General features: G+C 58.4%; 1 protein-coding gene across 4 annotated transcripts in view; it reads right to left on the bottom strand.

Moving 5' to 3' along the window:
• RYR1 (ryanodine receptor 1) overlaps window positions 1-23832 on the bottom strand; it is a 107946-nt gene that overhangs the window by 1594 nt on the left and 82520 nt on the right. For all 4 annotated transcript variants that reach the window (XM_089318673.1, XM_070061820.2, XM_089318672.1 and 1 more), the window contains 13 exon segments: window positions 22773-22960; window positions 11943-12284; window positions 9386-10192; window positions 8940-9010; window positions 8302-8452; window positions 7252-7338; window positions 6295-6546; window positions 5888-6018; window positions 3718-3760; window positions 2512-2642; window positions 2354-2414; window positions 1891-2037; window positions 1067-1201 (listed from right to left, as the gene is read on the bottom strand). In XM_089318673.1, the coding sequence (XP_089174799.1) occupies window positions 1067-1201; window positions 1891-2037; window positions 2354-2414; window positions 2512-2642; window positions 3718-3760; window positions 5888-6018; window positions 6295-6546; window positions 7252-7338; window positions 8302-8452; window positions 8940-9010; window positions 9386-10192; window positions 11943-12284; window positions 22773-22960 (2546 nt within the window).

Consider the following 23832-nt stretch of genomic DNA (forward strand, 5'->3'; position numbering starts at 1 on the left):
CAGGGAGGGAAGGCTACAGCTTCCACCTGGGGGGCTGCAGGCAGCCTGGCGAGGCAGGGCCTGGTCACATGGGTCCCTGGCCCAGTCCAGGGCCAAGGAGGGCTTCCTGTAGGAGGCAGCATTTATGTTAGAAAGTGAGATGTTAACTGAAAGAGCGTGTGTGTGTGCGTGCGCCTGGGTGCATGTATGTGCGTGTGCATGCGTGCGTACTGGGGGGTGGAGAACCTCAGGTGCAAAGGGCTTGAGTCAGAAACAAACATACGGTCTTAGGGGAACTGAAAGAAGACCAGGAAGCCAGAAAGCAAAAAGCAAGAGGGATTGTGGTTAGACCCAGCGGCTCCGACTCAGTAGGGCTACACTCTTTCCCGGCTTTGGAGGCCATGGTGGGCAATCGGGTTCATCTACAGGGCGCTTGGGGACCACCAGAAGGTTCTGAGCAGAGCGGGTGGGGTTGGAGATGTGTCCCAGCTGGCCCTGCGGAAGACTTCCCACTGCCCCTCCTGTGCCCCCAGGAAGTGAGAGGACTGACAGCGAAGGCCGGAGACTGATGGGGACAAGGTTCGGGGGCAAGTCCAGGTCCAGAGGGGCCTCCAAGTCCAGCCTGAGGGGCTGGGCCCACAGGCCACGTGACGAGCCCACGTCTCCCCATCAGTGCCCAGGCCTGCAACCGGCCAGAGTCAATCTGGGTTGGAAGCACCATGGGTAGGAGAGGAAAGAAAACATGCCCAGGGTGCCCACTGGCACTTGGGGGAAATTGCACTCCATGACGCCAGCGGCTGACCTCTGTGGCCCACGGCACACGGCAGGCACCATTCTGAGACCTAAAGCCCAGCCGAGAAGCAGCCCAGGAAGTAGGCCCAGCACCACACGCCTGTGTTACGGGTGAAGCCACGGGGCACAGGGAGGTGGCCGAGCTGCTTCCCCCACCCCCAACCACACAGGGCAGGTGTCTGGGCCCCGTTCCAAGGACCTGGCCGGATGAGCTGGGTCCCACTACTGACCCCCTTCACAGGTGGGAGAACCAAGGGCCTGTCCTCGGCCGCAAGCATAGGCTGGAGGGGCTCACCGTCATCATGTCGTCACACTTCATGTCCGGCTCGTCCTCGTCCTCGCTCTTGTTGTAGAACTTGCGGAAGAAGTTGAAGGCCACCACAGTGTACAGGTAGACCACGACGGCCAGGAGGCCCACAGTCATCACCAGCTGGGGGACGGACAGGGGACGGGTCAGCTCCATCCCCGGGTCTCACGGCCCCCACACACCTGGCCCAGCCCACCTGGCCTTGCTCACCCTCATGGCCCAGGACTCACAGCCCCCACACACCTGGCCCAACCCGCCTGGCCTTGCTCACCCTCATGGCCCAGGTCTCACGGCCCCCACACACCTGGCCCAGCCCGCCTGGCCTTGCTCACCCTCATGGCCCAGGTCTCACGGCCCCCACACACCTGGCCCAGCCCGCCTGGCCTTGCTCACCCTCATGGCCCAGGTCTCACGGCCCCCACACACCTGGCCCAGCCCGCCTGGCCTTGCTCACCCTCATGGCCCAGGTCTCACGGCCCCCACACACCTGGCCCAGCCCGCCTGGCCTTGCTCACCCTCATGGCCCAGGTCTCACGGCCCCCACACACCTGGCCCAGCCCGCCTGGCCTTGCTCACCCTCATGGCCCAGGTCTCACGGCCCCCACACACCTGGCCCAGCCCGCCTGGCCTTGCTCACCCTCATGGCCCAGGACTCACAGCCCCCACACACCTGGCCCAACCCGCCTGGCCTTGCTCACCCTCATGGCCCAGGTCTCACGGCCCCCACACACCTGGCCCAGCCCGCCTGGCCTTGCCCGCTCATGGCCCAGTTCTCACAGCCCCTGCACACGCTCGCCCCGCCCACTCCACACCTGTTTCCCATTGTGGGTGACAGAGGAGAGGATGGTACGCAGCGTCTTGACCCCCATGGCGATGTCCAGCAGGTGGGCGGCAAAGAAGAAGTTGTTGTAGTGGCCCAGGAGGGACATCACCATGTACCAGCCCAGGTACAGGAACGACTGTGGGCACACGTGGCTGGGGTCAGGGGTGTCAGGGACACCCAGGGAGAGCTCTGGGTGCTCTGGGGACTGCAGGGAGGGCTGGGAGCCCCGGGGAGTAACAGCCTCCTGGGGCACGTGGAGAGCTGTGGGCAGAGGAACCCAAGGGCGCCCCAAGGATGCTCTGGAGGATGCAGTGGGGGCCCCCTAGGATCAGAGGTACCCAGGGCAGCAGGAGTCAATCTCTGGTCAAGGACATTTGGAGGTAGAGCCCCCGACCCTGCTAACCCCTCCCCAAGTCCCACCTCCCACCCCCCACCCGTGGGCCCCTCCTCACGTTGTCCGTGAAGATGACCCCGAACTTCCAGATCTGGTACTTGACATCGATGGACATGAGCCTGTGTGGGAGCGGGGCTCAGGGAAGAAGCCAGAGGCCTGGGGTCCAGCCCTGCCCCTCCTCGGAGCCCCAGGGCTGCAGGGCGGTCCCTGGCTCACCAGGTCAGCAGCCCCGGCGGGGGGTCGGGCTTGCGCTCGTTGTGGGCCGTGATCTCCAGCGAGGCCAGGTCCATGCCCAGCAGCTCGGCAATCCGCTCCCGCCCGAAGATGTCGCCGTGTTTGTCCAGGACCTGCCCAGGGGAGCGTCAGGCAGTGTGCTCGGCTGGAGCGTGCGTGCACGTGCATGTGTGTGTGTGTGTGTGTGTGCATGCATGTGTGTGTGGGGGGGTCATGACCTGCACCAGGGTTCTGGGGACACTGAGCTTTGTGTGAGAAACTAGGGGTGCATTTCTCTGAGAGGGAGGGCAAGGCTTTTCTTCGGATCCTCAGCGGGGGAGGACCCCCAAACGATAAAGGCCCAGGGGCTTCGTTAGCTGGATTAAAAGGGCGGCGTGTTAAGGAGGGAGGCGAGGAAGTGGGCCCGGTCACCCGGTCACCTATGACCTGGTCTCTTCCTGTTTGCTCCTCGTTCACTCTGCTGCAGCCACACTGCCTCCCCGCGTTCCTGACACCAGGCACTGGCGTTCCTCCTGTGTGGGACGCCCTCCCCCCCTTTCCTCCCCTCCTTATCAATCAGGGCGGCCCTTCCTGTTCCCTGCCCCCGGCCCGCGGCAGCCTCCCCGCCCCTCCTCGTGTTCCCACCGTCCCGCCTTCCCCCTGCACAGTGGCAGTCTGTCCATCATCTGTCTTTCCAACTCGAATATCAGAATCCCTGTTTTGTTTACTGCTGGATCCCAGGTTCCCAAAACAGCTCATTATACACAACAGGTGCTCAATAAATGTTTGGTGAATGAATGAGTGACGGGAACAGCCAACACGTAGCTAGTGCCTTCCTCCGTGCCAGGTCCTGCCCACAGTGGTCATACAAGCCTGACCACAACCCTGTAGGGCCAGCCCCATTACCACCCGACTCGGAACAGGAGGGGAACTGAGGCACAGACGGCTGACATACCAGGCATAGAAAAGCAGGCTCTCTCACTTCCCCTCACAGCTGCTGTCTGTGGAGCGTGTGCTCCGTGCCGGGCACCGGGCCACACACTCACACCGTGTACCCATCCCACAGAGGGAAGTGTGGGGAAACAGGTGCCCCTCCAGGAGGCAGACCCCATGTCCAAGGTCACACACAAAGCAGTGCCGAGAAGACCCGCTGGCAGCGAGGGACCCAGCCCAAGAGGCCTGTCCACCTCCCCACACGTGGCTGCTCACCTTCCGCTTGACAAACTTGTCCCAGTAGTTGCTGGGGAAAGACCTGCCGAGAGAGAGAGAGAGAGAGAGCAAGCGAGAGTGAGAGTGAGAGAGCAAGAGGCGGGGGGGAGACCGTGGTGTACCGGGCAGGTGCCACCAGCCACGCCTGGCCACCAGGAAACCCCAGTCTTTTCCCACAGGGATTCGGCTCAGTGCAGACCCCACTGCCCTGCCGTGGAGCGGGTGTGGCAGGAGACTGGCGCTTGGAGCTAGGGGTGCCAGGAGTCACCCTCATGCTCGCTGGAGGGCTCTGGACCAGCAGCCTCCCCGTGCACCTGCTTTCGCCCACGTGACGGTCCTGGCCCTCTATGCCCGGTTTTCTGCCGGAGCAGCAGACGCCCTGGCCTCCTGCAGAGGCAGCCCGCTGGCCGGGGAGGCAGCTCATCCAGGGGGCGCAGCGGAGACGCGCTGTGCATTCCTGGCCCCGGACCCCTCGGAAGTGGCTCAGGCACTGCACTTCCTGTGCTATGGCACTCAAACTGCCCCTGGGGTGTCCAGCGGGAGCCCCTTCCTGCTGCCTCTGTTTCTTCTCAGCCCCCCGGGGCACATCCATGCCTTTTGCCAGTCTCACCAGCAAGAGGGTCCAAGCCCATCTTACATCCCCTTGCCCCAGTCCTGGAAGCCGCCGGGTCTCCAAGGAGCCGGGTTCCCTCTCACTGGCAATGGCATTGAGAAGCCGAGGTCTCAGGGCAGACGCCGCTGTCAACAGCCTGTGCACGTTGCCCCCTCTCTAAGCACCCGTGAAGGTTGTCGACTTCTAGAGCCTTTGAAACGGCACTGTAGCGTGCGCTTGGTGCGGTTTATCTCCCTTCCTCCTCACACCTCCTCTGCTAGGTAGGACTCTGCCTATAATAAAGTAACTTCAGGGTCGGCGCTGTGGCGTAGCGGGTTAAGCTGCCACCTACAGCACCGGCATCCCATGTAAGATTGAGTTCGAGTCCCAGCTGCTCCACTTCAGATCCAGCTCCCTGTTAACGCACCTTGGAAAGCAGCTGAAGATGACCCAAGTGCTTGGGCCCCTGCACCCATATGCAAAACTCAGATGGCGCTCCAGGCTCCCGGCTTTGGCCTGACCCCCAGGGCTTATCACTGTGGCCATTTGGGGCATGAACTGGAGGATGGAAGATCTCTCTCTCCCCACCCCCACCTCCACCCCCACCTCTCTCTAACTTTGCCTTTCAAATAAATATTTAAAAAACACCAATTTCCACCCCTTGTCTAGGACTCATTGTGCCCTAGAAACTATTAACTCAATCGTCACAAGACAACATTATGTGTTAGGTAAGTTCGAAGAAACTGAGGTACAGCAAGGCTAAGAGACTTGACCAGCTTGGGTGTGGCCAACCCCTGGCCGGAAGCTGACCCAGCACTCCTATTCCGATGACGCAGCCCTACTGTGTGCCCACAGGATGGGACTTGATCTCGGGGAAAATGGAGAGGCTGGGGGTGAGGAGGAAGATCTGGTGCCACTGTGACAGCCGTACACACCTCCATTCCTCCCCCGGGGCCAGGTTAGAAGCCAACTGATTTCTTTCTTTCTTTCTTTCTTTCTTTTTTTTTTTTTTTTTTTACAGATAGTTAGGCAGTGAGAGAGAGAGAAAGGTCTTTCTTCTGTTGGTTCACCCCCCAAATAGCCACTATGGCCGGAGCTATGCTGATCCGAAGCCAGGAGCCAGGTGCTTCCTCCTGGTCTCCCATGTGGGTGCAGGGCCCAAGACTTGGGCCATCCTCCACTGCCCTCCCGGGCCACAGCAGAGAGCTGGACTGGAAGAGGAGCAACCAGCACTAGAACCCGGCGCCTATATGGGATGCCAGTGCCACAGGCGGAGGATTAACCTAGTAAGCCACGCGCTGGCCCCCCCGAACTGATTTCTTATTTGCCACCCATGCACCTGGTGCCGGGGTTTAAAATGCAGGTTCCTGGGCCCCACCCCAGATGCACAGACCAAACCTTGCAGGTCAGGGCACAGGAGTCTGCATGGTCTCCCCAGCACCAGCAGGCACTTCACAGGAAATAGGGGGAACGCGCCTATTTTAGGAAGAAGACCGAGGTTGGGAGAGAGGGACCGGAGCCCTGGTTTTCAGAGGGGTGGGAACCCTTGCCGGCCTGGGAGCGGGTGCTGGTGCTTACGGCGTGTTGAGCACCAGCCGGTCCCACTGGCCCTTCACGTCGTCGTCCCCAGGCTGCTCTGTGATGTACAGGCCGTCAAACTCCAGCTTTCGTGCCAGCTCCTTCTCCCGCTTGAAGATCACCAGGGGCACCTGGGTGTGAGGGGGTGGGGGGGGTGGGTGTCAGGCCCCACATCGAGGGAGCCTTCCCAGAGGGGCTGGGGAGCCTGAGGCCCAGGGGCAGATCTCCCTCCTGACCCAGAAACGGCATAGCCACACCTGCCGGCCGTGCACGCCTGGCCCAGGACCTGGCTCCTCAGCCATGCCCCACATCCGTTCCCAACTTGACCTTGACCTTTGCTGAAGGCCCCAGGGCCCCGGGCCTCACCCGCCCTCTCCAGCCCCCTGGGAGCCGGCGTCGCGGCCCACCTTGAGGCAGTTGTAGCCGATGATGCAGAGGAAGGCCACCAGCGTGTGCAGCAGGCTCAGGCACCACAGGGCCGGCTCCATGTAGCCCGTGCTCTCCTCCAGGAAGTAGTATACCATGTTCTCGTCCTCGTCCCCCTCTGCCTCCTCGCCGGCCCCCGAGCCCCAGCCGGAGCCGCCCCCGGACCCTGCACCCGCCAGGTCCCCTGCTGCCGAGCCCTCCATGTCATCCTCCCCTGGTGGAGAGTCTGAGACCTGAAGCGGGGACAGAGGCCAGTCAGGATGAGGACCCCAGGGCTCTGGCACCAGAACCCACCAGCAAAACAAACAACTTCTGTTTCTGAGATTGGACTGAGCCCGCATCAGATACACGAGTGGCAGAACTGTCCATCAAGACTGAGGGGCGGGCCCAGGACACTGCAGTCACTGTTACTAGCCCATTTTACAGATGAGGAGATTGAGGCAGAGGGAGGTTAGGCCCCTTGCTTAAAGTAATGCAGCCAGAGAGTAGTGGAGCCAGGACCACTCCCCAGAGGCCGTGCTCTGATCTCTAGGCTGTCTCTCTGTCCTGTTATCTAGAGCCCTGGCGAGACCTCAGTGGCCATTTCCCGTTTCCCACAAACTTCTCTTTGGCTTCACTGGATGGGTGAGTATTACAGGGTTGGAGGGGGGCCCGCACCCAGGTGCACAGGGCTGGCAAGTGGCAAGTTGGGCAGGGAAATGGATCCTAGTCCCACACTCAGTCCTGCAGACACTCAGGCATCTGGCCTGCACGGGCCTAATAAGTGCCTCCACTCACCCCACAGGTGTCCAGCCTGAACCCTCCTAAGAGCCCTGAGCCCAGCGCCCTGTCCCCTCCAGGCGGGGGCCTGGGAAACCGGGCAGGGCTGACCCTTCCCCTCCCCCACCCCCACCAGCCTAGAGAAGGGCTTGGTCCCCCGGCCCCAGCTGAGCAGGCACCTTATAAAACAGCAGGATGAAGTTGATGGCAAACGCCAAGAAGAGGGCAAGGAAGCGCAGGGTGTAGAAGTTCCGGGAGAGGTAGTTCTGGGGGAAGGAGAGGAGTGTCACAGGTCAGCCCCCCACCTGGCGAGCTCAGGCCACCCGTCACCCACAGCCTGCTGTGTCTAGAGTGCTGTGTGACGCCAAGGCCAGGAGCAGGAGCTGGGTACGCGTGATCTTGCTTCATTCGCACCCAAGCCCCCAGGAAGTGGGTACCACTGTCTGCCCACCTTACAGCTGAGCAGACTAAAGCTCAGAGAGGTGGCGTCTTGCTCAAGGCCGCACAGTCAGAGGAGGGGAGGAGCTGGGATGTGAACTGAGGCAGTGCGAGTCCAGAGTCCACGCCCCGCCACTGCGCTGTGCCTGCACCGTGGGAGCTTGCCGACTGCACTGCACAGACGAGACGTCCTCCATCTCTCTCCCCCGCTTCCTCCCCTCCTCCAGCCCTCATGGTCCCCATGAATGCTCAGTGAGCCCCCTGCAGCCCAGGCCAGGCTGGGCCCAGCCTCCCCCATGCCCTCCTTCCTTCCTGGCCCAGATGACACCAGAGCTTCCTCAGCGAAAGGAGAGCTTAGCCCCCACTCCAACACACACACACATAGCAGGCGCTGGGGACCTAGGCTGGAAGCACCGAGGGCCAAGAGACAGGCCAAGATGGGAGGAGCAGAGCGGTGGCAGGGGGGTCAAGTGCACACAGAGGACCAGGGGCCGCGGGCCGCGCAGGTCAGGTGCACACAGAGGACCAGGGTGGAGTCAAGCAGGCAGCGCCCGTGAGCAAAGGCGTGCAGGCTGGAACAGGGATTGTGAGCAGGAAGCCAAGGGAGGGCCACCTGTGCCCAGGTCCTGGCTCTGCCTGGGGACATCTGTGTCCCCTCCGCAGCCTGGGCTCCCCCCAAAGATGAGCCAGGCAGAGGTGCGCTCAAGAACAGCGTGGAGAGAGAGCAGAGGCTCAGGGTCAGTGCCTGGCCTCTCTGGAAGACGGAGTTCAACCGCGTGCCCGGTCCTCACCAAGAACTTCACCCTCTGCACTTCCAGTTCTCCCCAGAACTCCATGCCAGCGCCTCCGGCTTCCTCCTTCTTTGCAGGAGGTGAGGGAGGGGCTTTCTTGGGGGGTTCTGGTGGGGCCTCGGGGACTTCCTCCTTCTCCCCGTTCTCCTCACTGCAGGGCAGGACACAGAAAGAGGTCAGGCGGGCAGGGCACTCCTCCAGAGCCACTCACTACGCCTGGCTCGGGACAGCCTCAGGCCCTGCCCTCCTGGGGTCCCCTCCCACGGGCAGGCAGAGCAGCTACCAGCACTGACAGCACAAGAGCTCCCCACGGGATGGGGAGGCTCTGGGGGTTGTGAAGAGCTGGGAGAATCCTCCACTGAGGAGGGGGCAGGTGTCAGGGTGGGCTTCCTGGAGGAAGGGACATGTGAGCTGGAACAGGAAGGATGAGGAGCCTGGGGACGGGTTCCAGGCAGAGGCAATGGGGCACACGAGAGGGGCGCGCTCCTCTCACAGCACCCTGTGCGTGCCTGGGCCCCAGCTGGGTGATGCCCCGACACGGGTAACCAGGGCAGCCTTGAGCCCTGGCCCCAGAAGGCTCCTGGTGCCGGAGGGAGGCAGGGATGAGGACTGGACCCCTTTGGCCAGAGCCCACTCACTCGGCTTTCTCAGGCTCAGGCTCGGGCTCGGGCTCCGGTTCTGGAACCAGCTCCTCCTCCTCTCCATCCACCTGCGGGCAGGGTGAGTGCCAGGGTTGGGGGTGGGAGTGCAGCTCAGGGCCCACCCACCTGTTCCTCTCCCTGTCTGCCTGTCTCTTCACTTCTCCTGGGCAGTCGAAGTTGTGCACTTCTTCCACCAGGAGAAGAGGGGAGATGCCATCCATCATAGAGGGAAACAGGGTCAGAGAGGGGGAGACCCTGGCCCAGGGCTCCGTGCCGGGTCAGGTTGACCAGGTGCAGCTCTTCTCCCCGGGGCCTCCCCTCACCTGGACCACCTGACAGCCAGGTGTGCGCCCAGGGTCTCTACTCCCTTGCGGAGCCTCTGCGCCTGCCCCTCTCCTCTCTCACACCGACCCGCGGCCCTCTCCAAAACTCCGCCTTCTCACCCCCAGCTTCCTCTTGAGGATCGGGGAGCCCTCGGGCGTGGGCGGTTCCGCCGGCGTGGTGTCGCCCATGTCCCCAAGGCCGCCAGCGCCCTCGGGCCGGAAGGGGCCCCCGTCGGCCACGGCCACGACCCCCTCGGCACCGCCCGGGCCGGCCTCGTGACCCGCCACCTCCTCATCGCCGTCACCCTCGGCCGCGTCGCCCTCGCCTTCGCCCTCGCCAGCGCCGTCCGCGTCGCCGCCGGGCCCGGCCGGCTGCTCGCCGTGCACCTCGTCGCTGGTGGGGTCGGGCATGCCGGCCAGCAGCTCGGTCACCGTCACCTTCTTGGCGCCCTCCACCAGGCCGCCGCCGAAGAGCGAGCCCCAGAGCAGGCGCAGCGCGCCCGCCGCCGCGCCCGCGCCCGCCGCGCCCGCGCGCGCCACCACGGCCCAGAGCAGCGCGGCCAGCGCCGTGGCCGCCTCGCGCGCCGTGAGCCGCCGCAGCCGCCGCACGCGCCGCCGCAGGCTGCGGTAGCTGAGGCCGCGCAGCGCCCGGGCCGCGGCCGCCGCCAGCCGCGCCGTGGCGCCCGCCGCCACCGTGCCCGCCGCGCCCTCGGCGCCCGCCGCGCCCTCCTCGGCGCCCTCGGCGGCCGCCTCGCCCATGCCCTCGTCCTCGTCGGCCTCGGGCTCGCCCTCGGGCTCGGAGATCTGCGCGGCGATCTGCATCTCGAAGATGGTGTCCTCGCAGAAGCTCACGAACAGCTCCATCTTCTCGGCCTCCCCGCCCTCGTTGACCACGTCGAAGATGAACTGGCGCTTGGACTCCTTGACCTGCAGGGCGCGCGGCGGGGACAGCGTGGGGTGCTGAGCTCAGCGGCAGAGGCCAAGCCGGCGTCAGGCCAGCGGTGCCCCAGGCTCACTCCCCTCACGCATCCCATCATCGCTCGCAACCCTCTGGGCTGGGGCCCGTTGTCCTCGGTCTAGGAATACAGAGTCCCCACAAGCTGTCCCCAGGAGCCCTGTTTTCTGCGACTTTGAGACCAGGAGGAGAGTCAGCCTGGCCCTTCTGTCGCTGACCGGCTGGGAGGCTGTTTTCCCCTCGCGAAGTGGGGATGTGACATCAGGGCCTGCGCTGGAGGGCTGCTGTGAGGATGACCGGGTCAGTGAGGGACGAGGGGCAGGGAAGGCCCCCCCCCCAGCACACACTCGGGATGTGAAGGGCCCAGGGCTTGCTGCACTTGCAGGGGTTTGCACATATCCTGGGTGCAAGCAGCGTGTGGGCTGGGTGGGGGTGTGTGCAAGCTCTCAAGTGTTCCTGCGGAGTACACGGGGGAGCCTGGTGTCAGGAGGGGGCGGGAAGTGAGCCACTCCTCCGGCCTCTATGCACAGCGGCTTGGGCACGTGGAGCAGGCGTTCAAGGGGTGTAATTCTGGGCGGAGCCTGCAATCATATGTACGGCTGGTGCACGTGAGGCAGGCAGGAGTGTGCAAGGCAAACCCAGGAGTCAGTGTGAGAGGGCCCAGAGCCTGAGGACAGGGCTGTGTGTGTGTGTGTGTGTGTGTGTGAGCTGGGGGTCCGCTGAGGAGAGAGAAGAGGGGCCTGGCAGTGAAGGAGGTGATGGGTGTGCAAGCCTCATGGGCTATGAGTGTGAGACAGGAGTGTGCACAGGCCTGGGTGGGCTCTGAGGAGCAGAGGGGAACAGGCTTGGTGTGCGAGGTGAGTGTAGGCAGGAGGACAGCCAGGGTGACAGGGAAGGGCATACGCGAGCCACGTGGGGAGTGCACGAATGCCGGGGGGGGGGCACAGAAGCTGGGTGCAGGAGGTGGCCGGGAGTGGCCAGGGCCACGTGAGAGTGGGCGTATAAGGAGCATTCAGGCGCTGAGGGGCTGAGACAGGGCTGCAGGGAGGGAGTGGCCCAGGTGCGGGGTGATCGTGGTTGTGCTAGGGCTACAGAGAATGCACAAGGGTGGTGAATGGATGAGGCCTGCCAGAGCCGCAGGGGCGCCCACGGGCAAGAGATGTGCACTCCTGTGTGGGCCCACGATAGGCGGGGTGTGCCCAGAGGCATATGGGGGCACATGTAGTGACCGGTGAGGGGTCAGCCAGCATGCCAGGGCACCCCTGGAGCCCCAGCGTGAGTATGCGAGAGGGTGGGCAGAGGCAGGCTGGGGCCCAGAGACAGAACACCAGGGGCTGCTGGGAGAGTGAGCAAGAGGGGTTCACGCTCACGACAGCGTGTGTGTGCCTGCATCAGGGCTGTAGGGGCAAGCCAGAGCTCCCCAGGTGAGTGTGTAATGGGTAAGGCCCGGTGTGCAGGCCGCCATGAGGGCATGCCGATGCCACCGCATGCGCCAGGGCTGTGCATCCCTGTGTGGGCTGAGGCTGCAAGAGGGCACGGGCGAGCTGGGAATGTGCAAGGGCCCACAGGATCTTTTAAAACGGTGTCCCTGGGCTTGCCAGGGTAGGGCAAGGGCCTGCAGTGCAGATGTGCAAGGCATTCACGGTCCCATGTGGGGCCCGAGCTCGTGCGTGCGGGCAGCCCCAGAGGCGGGCATGCACGTGTACGGACAGGTGCTCTGACCTGGGGCATCTCCCACTGGGCGCGGTTGGTCTCTGAGATCTCGAAGTAGATGCGCTCGATGCGGCGGGAGGCGCCCATGATCTCGATGCGGCCCAGGTAGGGCCGGAAGTACTCAAGGATGCTCTCAGCCAGCTCCAGGAAGTTGCGCAGGCGCGGGTCGTGCGGCACGTGCTCCGACAGGTTGGTCAGCAGCACGGCCACGTTGAAGCCGATGTCCCGGGCTGGCTCCTGGAAGCGGTTGGCGAACTCCTCGAAGTTGATCATCTCATTCTCGTCGGCTTCGGAGCACGAGAGCAGAAACTGGATTTCCGGCCCAGTGAACTGCTTCTGGCTGTCCATGGCCTGGGGAGGACGGTGGTGGGGAGGTCAGGTTGGGGGCATCGAGAAGCCTCACTGTGCTTCCTAAAAGAACTATGGATTTTCCCTAGAGACAGAACGGTCTGGAATCATAGCCAGCGCCCAGGGATGACGTCAGAAGGATGGCATGGCTAAGACTGCACTGGCTGCTGAATACTGGGATGCTGCGTTTCCATGAAACTGAGCCACCAGCCACTGCAAGACGCCATCCTCAGATGGTAAAAGATGTGCCCCAGAGAGCTGGCAAACCCAGCCCTTGGGTGATAGCTGGTGCGAGATGCTGCCCCGCGCTGGTGGGTTCTGGGGCCCTCACTACCTCCCCCACCCATGCACCATGGCACCCATGCGTCAGTGGTCAGCACCACTGGCTTTACTGGCCTCTGGCTTCAGGTGGGGCCTGAGCAGTTGGGGTCAGGAGAAGGAAGAGCATGGAGGGGTGGTTTTTGTCTCCCTGATTCTGCCCCGAGTGGGAGTGTCCCTCGCTGGAGGGTCAGCTCCCGCAGCCCTGTCCATGTGGCTCCGAGGAAGAGAACTGCTCTTTCCTCCAGGGCAGCCCCCTCAAGACTGGAGGCAGAAATGGCCCCCGCTGCTTTGAGCTCAGCAGACTCCCAGCCTCTGGCCATAGCTTTGTAAACGACTCCTTTATAAAATGCTCTTTTCTGCTGGGACCCCGACAAATACAAGCCCCCAGCTCCTCGTTTCTAACAATTAACTAACTCACACTTGACGCCATGGAGGCCTCTGAATTTCAACCGGGAAGAGCCATGTGCCCATTACCCAGAATTAACAAATACTCACAGTGGCATTTTTTTAAAGAACTAAACATGACTGGTGGGCTGCAGCCTGTGTGCGTCCGCCTTTCCCACTGTTCCCCTGGCCCTCCCCAGAGGTGAGCACTGCCCTGGGGTTGGCACATGCTGTCGTTGACTGTGACCTGCTCCCTGATCCACGTGGATGTTCCAACCCCAAAGTCATAACCACGGGTCGTGAAGGGCAGGGGTTGATCTCATTGGGGTTCCTGAGGATGGGGTCTTGGGGAAGTGATCACATTGGATTAGGTTGATAGAGTGGAGCTCCAGGATCCAGTCATGGCGACTTTGCAAGAAGAGACCACATAGGTGAGTGGGTTCCTTCTCTCTCTCTCTCTCTCTCTCTCTCTCTCTCTCTCTCTGCTTCCTGGCTGGCCGTGTAACCCCTTTCTCTGCACCTGTTATGCCACCAGATCCTTGGGACCACCTAATCTTGGACTGTGACCCTCCAAAACCGTGGGCCCCAAATAAATCTCTTTCCTTATAAATGTCTTCTCCCAGGTGTTTGTTATGGTGATGCAAAACCGACTACTGCAGCCTGTCTTTTCAATGTTTCTTTTTTTAAAAAAAAAAAAAAAGCATTATTTTCATTTTATTTGAAAGGCAGAGAGACCCATCGAGATTTCCATTCACTGGTTTACTCCCCAGAAGTCCGAAACAGCCACGGTTGGACCAAGCCAAAGCCAGGAGCCCAGAACTCAGTCCCAGTTTCCTATGCGAGTGGCAGGGGCTGAAGTACTTGAGCCATCATCTGCTGCCCCACAGAGTGTGCATTAGCAGGAAGCTGGATTGGAAGTGGAGGCGCCTGGACCTGACCTAGGCACCCTGATATGGACATAGGCATCCCAAGCAGCAACCTAACCACTGCACCAAACGCCTGCCCCTCAGTATTTCCACTCTCTATACCCAGTCATTGCCCACAAAATGTATATAGTATCTTGTGCTTTTTTTTTGTTTTTGAGAATCACTGTTATAATCAGGTAATTTGAAACTTACTCTTTTCAATCAACTGTGTGCTTTCACGATCTACCCATGTTAATATATAGAGATCAGGGGCCAGTGCTGTGGCATAGTGGGTAAAGCCACTGCTTGCAGTACCAGCATCCCATACGGGCTCCAGTTCAAGTCCTGGCTGCTCCACTTCCAATTCAGCTTGCTGCTGATGCACCTGGGAAAGCAGTGGAACATGGCCCAAGTGCTTGGGCCCCAGTACCCACGTGGGAGACCCAGAGGACGCTCCTGGCTCCCGGCTTTGGATCAGCCCAGCTCTGGCCGTTGTGGCCATTTGGGGGAGTGAACTGGCAGATGGAAGATGTTATCGTGCTAATCCCCTATGCACTTTCATAAAAGATTCCCAGGGAAGTCTTTCCAGTGGTCTTGACTGTGCTTGCAGTGAGACTGCATTTCAAATGTGACTCAAAAAAATTTCATGACACAGTTCTGACTTTGTTGTGCACCACACTCTGATGTTCTATTTCTTTTTTTTTTCTTTTTGAAGGATGCTGGTTATGACTTAATTGATTTCATGACCTGCAGATGGGTTGCAAAATGCAGTTTGAGAGAGGTTGCTCTGTGGTATGAACAGAAGCAAAATTTTCTGGCTTTGAAAAGTGCTTTGTAAAAGGCTAAGAACTTTGCAAACTGCTTTCTAAATGACTAACATGCTTTGCAAATCATGAAGGGCTCTCAAAACCACAGAGCGTGAAGACATAATCACACAATCACACAGGAACTCATCTTCCACCCTCACTCCACTGAGCTGCTCCCCTCCATGATGAGCTGTGTTTCTCTCGAAAGCCCACCCATCAGAAGAGGCCTGGACCCTGTCCACTCCATTCATTCCTGGCCTCTGCTCTTGTGATTTGCTGATCTCTTTTTGTCATCATTTGTCCACTCCCTTCTTTTGAAATACAAAGGTACTTCCATGAGTTCATGGGAAAAATGGAATTACAAGACCAGTTTATTTTGGTGTCCAAAAAACCTCTCTGAAATCCATGCATACTTTTGTCATAATACACATTTTTCATGAACTTTATGAACACCCCTCATATACATGGACTGGAAAATTTTGGCACCAAAGCAAACTTTTTTTTTTCTTTAAAGTCAGAGTTACAGGGAGAGAGGAGAAGCAGAAAGAGGTCTTCTATCTGCTGGTTCACTCCCCAGATGGCTGCAACAACCAGGGCTGGGCCAGGCTGAAGCCAGGAGCTTCTTTCAGATCTCTTGCATGTGGGTGCATGGACCCAAGCACTTGGGCCGTCCTCTGCTGCTTTTCCCAGGTGTAATAGCAGGGAGCTGGATCAGAATTGGAACAGCCGGGACTTGAACTGGCATCCATATGAGATGCTAGTATTATAGACAGTGGCTTTACCCGCTACACCACAGTGCCAGCCCCCAAACTTATCTTTTAATGCCATTCTCTGTGACCTTCTCTTCTGACTACTGTCAGTTTCCTTTGCTGGAGTTTCCTCTTCCAAACCTCTAAAGGTTGTGGGGCCCCAGGCCTGAGACCTGTATCCTGTTCATGAGATACACTAACGGGGATATCAGCGAGACCCCAGGCTCTGAATGCCATCCTACACCGCTGACTGTCAAGTCTACATCCCCAACCCTGGCTGTTCCCCTTAATCCAAGCTCTTGCAGCTGAAGCCCCACGTGACATTTCCCTGTGGATGCTTCCCCAGAACCAAACTGTGGCTTCGAAACCTCTCCTCCCACAGTCTTACCGTCTCAGGAATAGCATCGCTGCCTATGCTCCAGCTAAAACCTTTGAGTCATGCTTGATGCCTCTCTTTTGTCTCACCACCCACACCTGATCCCTCTGCAGAGCTGTCAGCTCTGCTTTCAAAATAGACTTGAGGACCCACTCACTTCTGCCCCCTCCCCCGGTCTCCCTGCTCCCGCGCCGTCCCCCACACAGGGGGAAGAGCCCTGGAAACACCTGCTTCGCTCGCACCCCTCCCCTGTTCCCAGTCCTCCCTGGCTCCATCTCATTCAGGGTCGAGGTCCTGCCTGTAGCCAGCCAGGCCCTGCATGCCTGTCCCTGTCAGTTCTGGTTCTTTGTCCCCCCTCCTCTCCGCCTCCACAGCCCTCTGTAGCCACATGTGCCTTCCTTGTCTCCTCTTCCCATCTGTCAGTCTTTCGTCTTGCCCCCTGCCCCTGCCTTGACCTGGGACCCCGCAATCTCCCCCACCGTCACACGGTGCCTGTCCGTGCTCAGCTGCAACGTCCCCTCTCAGGGAGGCCTCCCCAACCACCCCGGGTACAGCTCCACTCCAGCCGGGCTCAGCCCCACGCCACTCTGCTCAGCTCCTCAGACCACAGGCTGCAGCCCACACTGTTCTGATTGAGTTCCTTTCACCTGCTGCTCCCACGGGGGGCCTCTTGGCTGTGTTCACTGCGGTCCCCTCAAGACTAGGGCCATGCCTCACACCCAGCAGGTGCTCACACATATTTGTCAAACACATACAGCACCTTGAAAATGGAGAAGAGTATTGAAGTTTGTCACACTTTCGAAAATTAACAAGTCCAGGGGCTGGCGCTGTGGCGAAGCAGGTTAAGCCGCCGTCTGCAGCACTGGCATCCCATATGAGCACTGGTTCAAGTCCTGGCTGCTCCACTTCCAATCCAGCTCCCTGCTAATGCGCCTGGGAAAGCAGCGTAGGACGGCCCAAGTGCCTGGGCCCCTGCCACCCATGTATGAGATCTGAAAGAAGCTCCTGGCTCCTGACTTCAGCCTGGCCCAGCCCTGGCTGTTGCAGCCATTTGGGGAGTGAACCAGTGAAGGAAGACTTTTCTCTCTGCCTCTCCTTCTCTATAACTCTGCCTTTCAAATAAATAAGTAAACCTTTTAAAAAAAGAAAAAATTAACAAGTCCTCTTTTTTTTTTTTTTTTTTTTTTTTTTTAATGTCCAGCTACAGGACATCGAGGAGCTCCTTGCTCCTGGCTTCAGAACCAGTGGGTGGAAGACTCTCTCTCTCTCTCTTTCTCACTCACTCTCACTCTCACTCTTTCTCTCTCTCTCTCTCTCTCCTTCTGCTTCTCTAAAACTCTGCCTTTCTAATAAATCTTAAAAAAAAAAAAAAAAAAAAAAAGAGGGAGAGAGAAAAGACAAAAACCCTCCCATCCAGTGGTCACTTCCCAAATGCCCACATCTGGGACCGGGCTGGCAACTGGGATCTTCATCCAGGTCTCCCACAGACCCAAGTGCCTGAGCCATCACCTGCTGCCCCCCAGGTATGCCCCCCAGGCGTGTGGAGCTGGGACTGAAGCCCAGGGACGTGGGTGCCGCTAGCGGCATCTTCACTGCCAGGCCACACGCTGGCCCCGGTGAAGGTGCTTCAGGTGAAGGGATGCGTAGAAAAATACTTGCAATGGAAAAGAAAATCTCAAGGCAGTCTCCTGGCCAGGAGTAAAGGCACTGTCAGGCCCCAGAAAGGCAGCAGAGATTTTCAAAGCTACGGAGCATGAAGAGCGCCGCTGACGACAAGGAGCTTGGGAAGCCATGAGCAATGCTATATATATATATATATTTTTTTTTTTTTTTGACAGGCAGAGTGGACTGTGAGAGAGGGAGACAGAGAGAAAGGTCTTCCTTTTCCGTTGGTTCACCCCACAACGGCCACTGCGGCCGGTGCACCACGCTGATCCAAAGCCAGGAGCCAGATGCTTCTTCCTGGTCTCCCATGGGGTGCAGGGCCCAAGGACCTGGGCTATCCTCCACTGCACTCCCGGGCCACAGCAGAGAGCTGGACTGGAAGAGGAGCAACCGAGAAAGAACCGGCGCCCTGACAGGGACTAGAACCTGGGGTGCCGGTGCCGCAGGCGGAGGACTAGCCTATTTAGCTGCAGCGCCGGCCAAGCAATGCTATGTTTTAACCCGTATGTGCGTCTGAATGGAAAGGCAGGACATCCGTCTGAGGACAGGCGTGCTGAAGGGGCAGCAGGGGCAGCCTTTGGAGGGGGAGAGGACAGGATGGGAGTGGGGACCAAGGTGACTTCTGCAGGAACTGTAAGTTCTGAGTTTTGCAGCAAAAGGATTGTAGTCTGTTTCATTACTATTACCTATTTAGCTAGAAAGTAATACAATATTTAAAATTAGTTTCTACATAAAAAAATCAGGTAGTCTGCATAGTCAAAATATCAGCATAAGGAAAGTCAAGAGACAAACGATGAACTAGGGAAAATAGTTGCAATTCCTCTCATAAAACATATTCCAATCAACGTTCTACACAAAGAGCTCTGAGAAATCAAGAAGAAAAGCACCAACAGGGGCCGGCGCTGTGGTGTAGTGGGTAAAGCCACCACCTGCAGTGCTGTCATCCCTTATGGGCACCGGTTCTAGTCCCAGCTGCTCCACTTCCGATCCAGCTCTCTGCTGTGGCCTGGGAAGGCAGTGGAGGATGGCCCACGTCCTTGGGCCCCTGCATCCTTGTGGGAGACCTGGAGGAAGCACCTGTTCCTGGCTTCGGATTGGCACAGCTACAGCCATTGCGGCCAATTGAGGAATGAACCAGGATGGAAGACCTCTCTCTCTCTCTCTCTCTCTCTCTCTCTCTGCCTCTCCTCCCTCTGTGTAACTCTGACTTTCAAATAAATAAATAAATCTTCAAAAAAAAAAAAAAAAAAAAAAAGGAAAGAAATGCACCAACATCGCAGTAGAACTAAGCCACAGGCATGGTCAAGTTCACAGAAAAGTTAACACGAAAGATACAGCATGAAAAGACACTGCGGGGCTGGGCTGTGGCACAGCAGGCTAAGCCACCACCTACAATGCCGGCATCCCATATGGGCACCAGTTCAAGTCCCGGCTGCTCCACTTCCAATCCAGCTCTCTGCTAATGTGCCTAGGAATGCAGCAGAGGACAGCCCAAGTGCTTGGGCCCAGAACCCAAGTGGGAGACCAGGAAGAAGCTCCTGGCTTCAGACTGGCCCTCAGCCAGCTGCTGCGGCCATTTGGGGAGGGAACCAGTGGACGGAAGACCTTTCTCTGTCTGTCTCTCCTCATCTCCGTCCCAACCCCACCCTGCTGTAACTCTGCTTTTCAAATTAAAAAGAAAAATCTTTAACAAAATAAAGAAACAACACACACTTTCCCGCACTCACAGGAAGAGAGATGTGAGTTAATGGGGGCTGGACTGGGTACAGTGGGCAGAAGGCGGCCCAACCACTTGGGCTCCTGCCTCCCCAGCGGGGGACCCAGGTGGAGTTCCAGGAGGTTGCCCAGTGCAGCCGCTGGGGAGTGAAGATCTCTCCGTCCCTCCCTTGCTCTGTAATTCTGCCTTTCAAATAAATAAGAAAATCCTTTTTTTTTTTTTTTTAAAGGCCCTCTAATACCATTTTCCACCTATCAGATTGGGAAAAATCCACAGCCCTGAGTCTGGCCCGGTGGAGAGGCTGTGGGGAAACCGACGCTCTCACATCACGTGGAGGCTGTGGGCGGTATCTGTGCAGGCCACAGGCACATTTCCCCTGCAGCCCAGGAGTCTCACTCTGGAGGTTTATCCTTGATATAAACCACACATGTAGAGCACTGTATGTACAAGGATCCCCGTCACAGCCACCCACGGTCAGTGGCCCATGCAGGGCCTTCCTCAACACACTTGCTCCCACCTGCTGGAATTCTGCAGTAACTCATAAACAAATGTCCAACATCGGTGCTATGCACAGAACACTTGTGTGGTACACAACTTGTACAACTGTCCAACTGTAATAGGAAAACACCAGGAATAGGCATGGGGCACTTGGCTTAGCAGTTAAGATACTGCTTAATAGGACAGGAACTGTGGCACAGTGGGTTAAACCAACGCTTGGGACAACTGCTCCCACACTGGAGAGCTGGTTCCGAGTCCCAGCTCCTCTGCACTTCTGACCCAGCTTCCTGCTCATGTGCCTGGGAGGCAGCAGATGAGGGTCCAAATGCTTGGGCCCCTGCACCCATGTGGGAGACCTTGCCGGAGCTCCTGGTTTTGGCCTGGCCCAGCCCTGACTGTTGCAAGCATTTGGGGAGTGAACCAATGGAAGATGGCCCTCTCTCTTGCTCTCACTCTGTCTTTCAGATAATAAATAAGTAATTAAAAAACAATTAAGAACACTGTGCGCTCTCAGCACTTTCGGGTTTCTTGCAGGCTGCCCTGCTGCCCAGATGCTCCTGGGACTCCCCGCCGGCACCTGGCACCAGGGAGCCGCGTTGACTGTGGGTTTAAAAGCACAAACCCGGACACGCGTGCTCTGGGGCCAGAGGAGCTGCGTTCTAACCCTAGCTGTGTCACTTATTAGCTGAATGACCCCGAGTGCTTCCCTTCGCCTCCCTGTGCCTCTGTGTCCACGACTGCAAAATGGAAACAAAACCCAGTCCTTACGACGTGGGGGCAAGGCAAGGATTGCACGGGCTGGGGCGAGTGGTCGGCACACAAGTAAGGCAGCTCTGGGACACCTGCATCCCATGTCCGATGAGTCCTGCTTCCAATTCCAGCTTCCAACCAATGTGCTCCCTGGGAGCCAGCAAGGGACGGCGCAAGAACTTGGGCCCCTGCCACCCACATTGAATTCTGGGTTCCTAACTTCCGCCTGGCCCAGCACAGCCTGTTGCAGGCCTTTGGGGAGTGAATCAGCGAATGGAAGATCTCTCTCTATCTCTGTCTCTCTGCCTTTCAAATAAACAAAAATAAGTAAGTTTTTAAATGAGGGACAGTGACCTTTTAGAGGCTGCAAGGGATTGTTGAGCATGAGGTGCAGGCTCAGGGAGCCAGGCGTGGACCACAGAGCTGGGGGACCGGGAGGGTCCCGGGTGGGAGCCGGACAAAGGTTTCCTAAGCAAGTGGAAACCGCACAAGGCCCTCCAGGAGACAGCAGCGGGGTGGCTGTTGATTTCCTGATCTGCATAATGGCGCTGCAGTTAAGTGAGAGGAGTTCGCTTGCTCGTTCCTGGGAGGCACACACCTGCGTGTTTAGGGGTTGAGGGAAAGTGTGCGGGAAGCGCTGTGGTGAATGGGCAGCAACCCCGCAGCGGGGGCGGGCACGGCCGAAGTCTCCGAGCCATTCAGGCAGCTGCTCTAGAAGAGCTGCAGTGTCCTCAAATGAAAAGGTGAACAGGACGCTGGTGGGGAGGACTGGGCGGCAGCACCCCAGGGCTCATGCCTGTGTCTTGCAGGCACTGCCCCCCACTCCGCCCATCCCCCTTTACAGCTCCTTTTACTTGTTTGTTTGTCTTTTCACTTTTACCTTCGCTTTTTATTTATTTGAAAGTCAGAGGGTAAGAGATAGAGAGAGGGATTGCCCATCTGCTGCTTCCCCAATGCCAGTAATAGCCTGGGCTGGGCAAAGCAGAAGCCAGGAGCCCAGCACACAACCTGGGTTTCCTACGCAGGTGGCAGGTGGCAGGTGGCAGGTGGCAGGTGCCCAAGCACTTTAAACAATTTGATTTACTATTTATTTGGAAGGCAGAGTGCCACAGAGAGAGAGAGAGAAGGAAAATCTTCCATCTGCTGGTTTGCTCCCCAAATGGCCAGAACAGCCAAAGCTGGGCCAGGCCAAAGCCAAGAGCCAGGCACTCCATTCAGGTCTCCCATGTTGGCAACAGGGGCCCAAGAACTTGGGCCATCTTCTGCTGCTGGCCAGGGTGCATTAGCAGAGAGCTGGATCTGAAGTCAAGCAGCAGGGACAGGACCCAGCATTCTGATACGGGATGCAGGAATAACCCGCTGCACACAGTAACTGCCCCGGATCCAAGTACCTGGGCCTCCCGGGTTGCACACTAGCAGGAAGTGGGATTGGAAGCAGAGCCAGAACTTGAAGGTAGGCAGAGAGGAAGGGGAAGGGAAGGGAGAGGGGGGCAGGAGGGGGAGGGGAAAGCAGGAGCTGGGAACTCGGTGTGGGTCTCCCGTGTGGGTGTCGGATCCAGCCACGAGAGTCGTCACTGCTGTCCCCACAGTGGGCATGAGCAGGAGGCTGGAAGAGGCAGCAGAGCCAGGACTGAAGTCTACGCACTCTAATACGGGCTGTGGGTGTCCCAACCAGCACTGGGACCTCAAGGCCAAATGTGGCCCAGCCCCATTTTGCAGAGCAGCAACCCAAGGCTCACAGAAGACGGCGACTCGCCTGGGGCTGCGTAAGGAGAGACGGCAGAGCTGCAAGGGGAGCGCCAGGCAGAGGGTGCGGGACTCCTGGGTGAAGCTGGCTCCGGCTTCCCTCCAACCCCTGCACTATCCACCCCTACAGTGGCCCAGCTCCTGATCACTCAAGCTGCAAACACAGGGTTCCTAAACACTCCCAGTCCTGAGTTTGATTCTTGGCAGAGAAAACAACTTCTTTCACACGTGAAAACGGAATCAATTTGACTATAAGCTCTAGGAAGGCAGCACTGTGTCTTTCTTGGACATTGCTGGGTGCATGGGGCCAAGACAGGTCCAGCGCAGAGAATAAACTCAGTAATTGTCTGTCGATTGAATAACTGATCCCTATCATCCGATGGCACTGATGTCACCTTTAATGCTGAAAGAAGCAACTATGGCTCGCATTTGTGTTAATGAATTTCATCCCCAGGACAAGTCCGGGGACGAGGAAACGAGGTGCGTGGAGAAGGCAGCCAGGGAAGGGACCCTCAGCACACGGCAACCCCTCCCCCGCCCCGGGGCCTGAGCCCACCTGCTGCGCAGCACCCACCTTCTGGAAGTCCTTTTTGGAGATGAGGCCACGGGGATCGGTGACGTAGTCCTGGAAGGCCTCGGAGCCCACGATGTCCTTGAGTTTCAGGAACATGTCGAAGAACTTGAGGATCATCTCCACGTTGGACGAGGACTCCACCAGCATGTCCACCATCTGCCGGGCAATCATGCCGTTCACCACGTTCCCTGTGGGCGGGCCCAGGTCAGTGCGGCCCAGCAGAGCCGCCCACCAGGCTGCCTCCCTCTCCAGCTCCACAGTCTCCCAGGGCTCCCGAGGGTCCCCACGCTGGCAGAGGGCTCTCTGGGCAGCATCACGTGCAAACCTTGCTGGCACTGTCTTTGCCCACCTCCCTCACCACCGGGGGAAATCCTTGAAGGGAACGATGCTGTATGCTCGAGGGAGGGGCCAGGCATGGCGTCATGGCAACCGGGGAGGGAGGTGGTACTCTCCCTTTTACAGAGGGGGAAAGAACTCAGAGGAAGTCCCACACTCAAGGTCACATGGCCAGTCAGGGCGAGGAGGATTTGAACAGCGCGGCACCACCTCAGAGCTTGCACAGTGGGAACTTCTGCTTGTGCACTGAGGTCAGGCAGGCGCACGAGTGAGGCAGGCCCAAGGCGAGACAGCAGGGCGAGGCAGAGACTGTGGCAAACCAGGCTCCTTGCGTTCCTCTAAAGGCAGTGACTGAAGCTTGGCTCCAGCTTATTTTCGTGCCTTTTAATGTAATTTCCAATTTATATAAAAGTGCAAGAACAGTGCGAAGAAACTTCAGACAGTCAGCTTCACCAACTGTTTACACTTCGCCACCTTTGCTCTGCGATTCTGTGTGTGTATGTGTGTATACGTGCATATATGTATGTGTGTATGTGCATGTATGTATGTGTGTATATGTGTATGTGTGTTTGTGTGTGTATATGTGTTTGTGTGTATATGTGTGTTTGTGTATGTGTGTACATGTTATGTGCATATGTGCATGTTTGTATATATGTATGTGTGTACATATGTATATGTGTGTGCATGTGTGTATACATGCATGTGTATGTGTGTTGTGTGTGCG

Source organism: Oryctolagus cuniculus, chromosome 18 (assembly GCF_051225735.1).
Source record: "Oryctolagus cuniculus isolate XC-2025 breed Fujian yellow rabbit chromosome 18, ASM5122573v1, whole genome shotgun sequence".
Lineage (NCBI taxonomy): Eukaryota > Metazoa > Chordata > Mammalia > Lagomorpha > Leporidae > Oryctolagus > Oryctolagus cuniculus.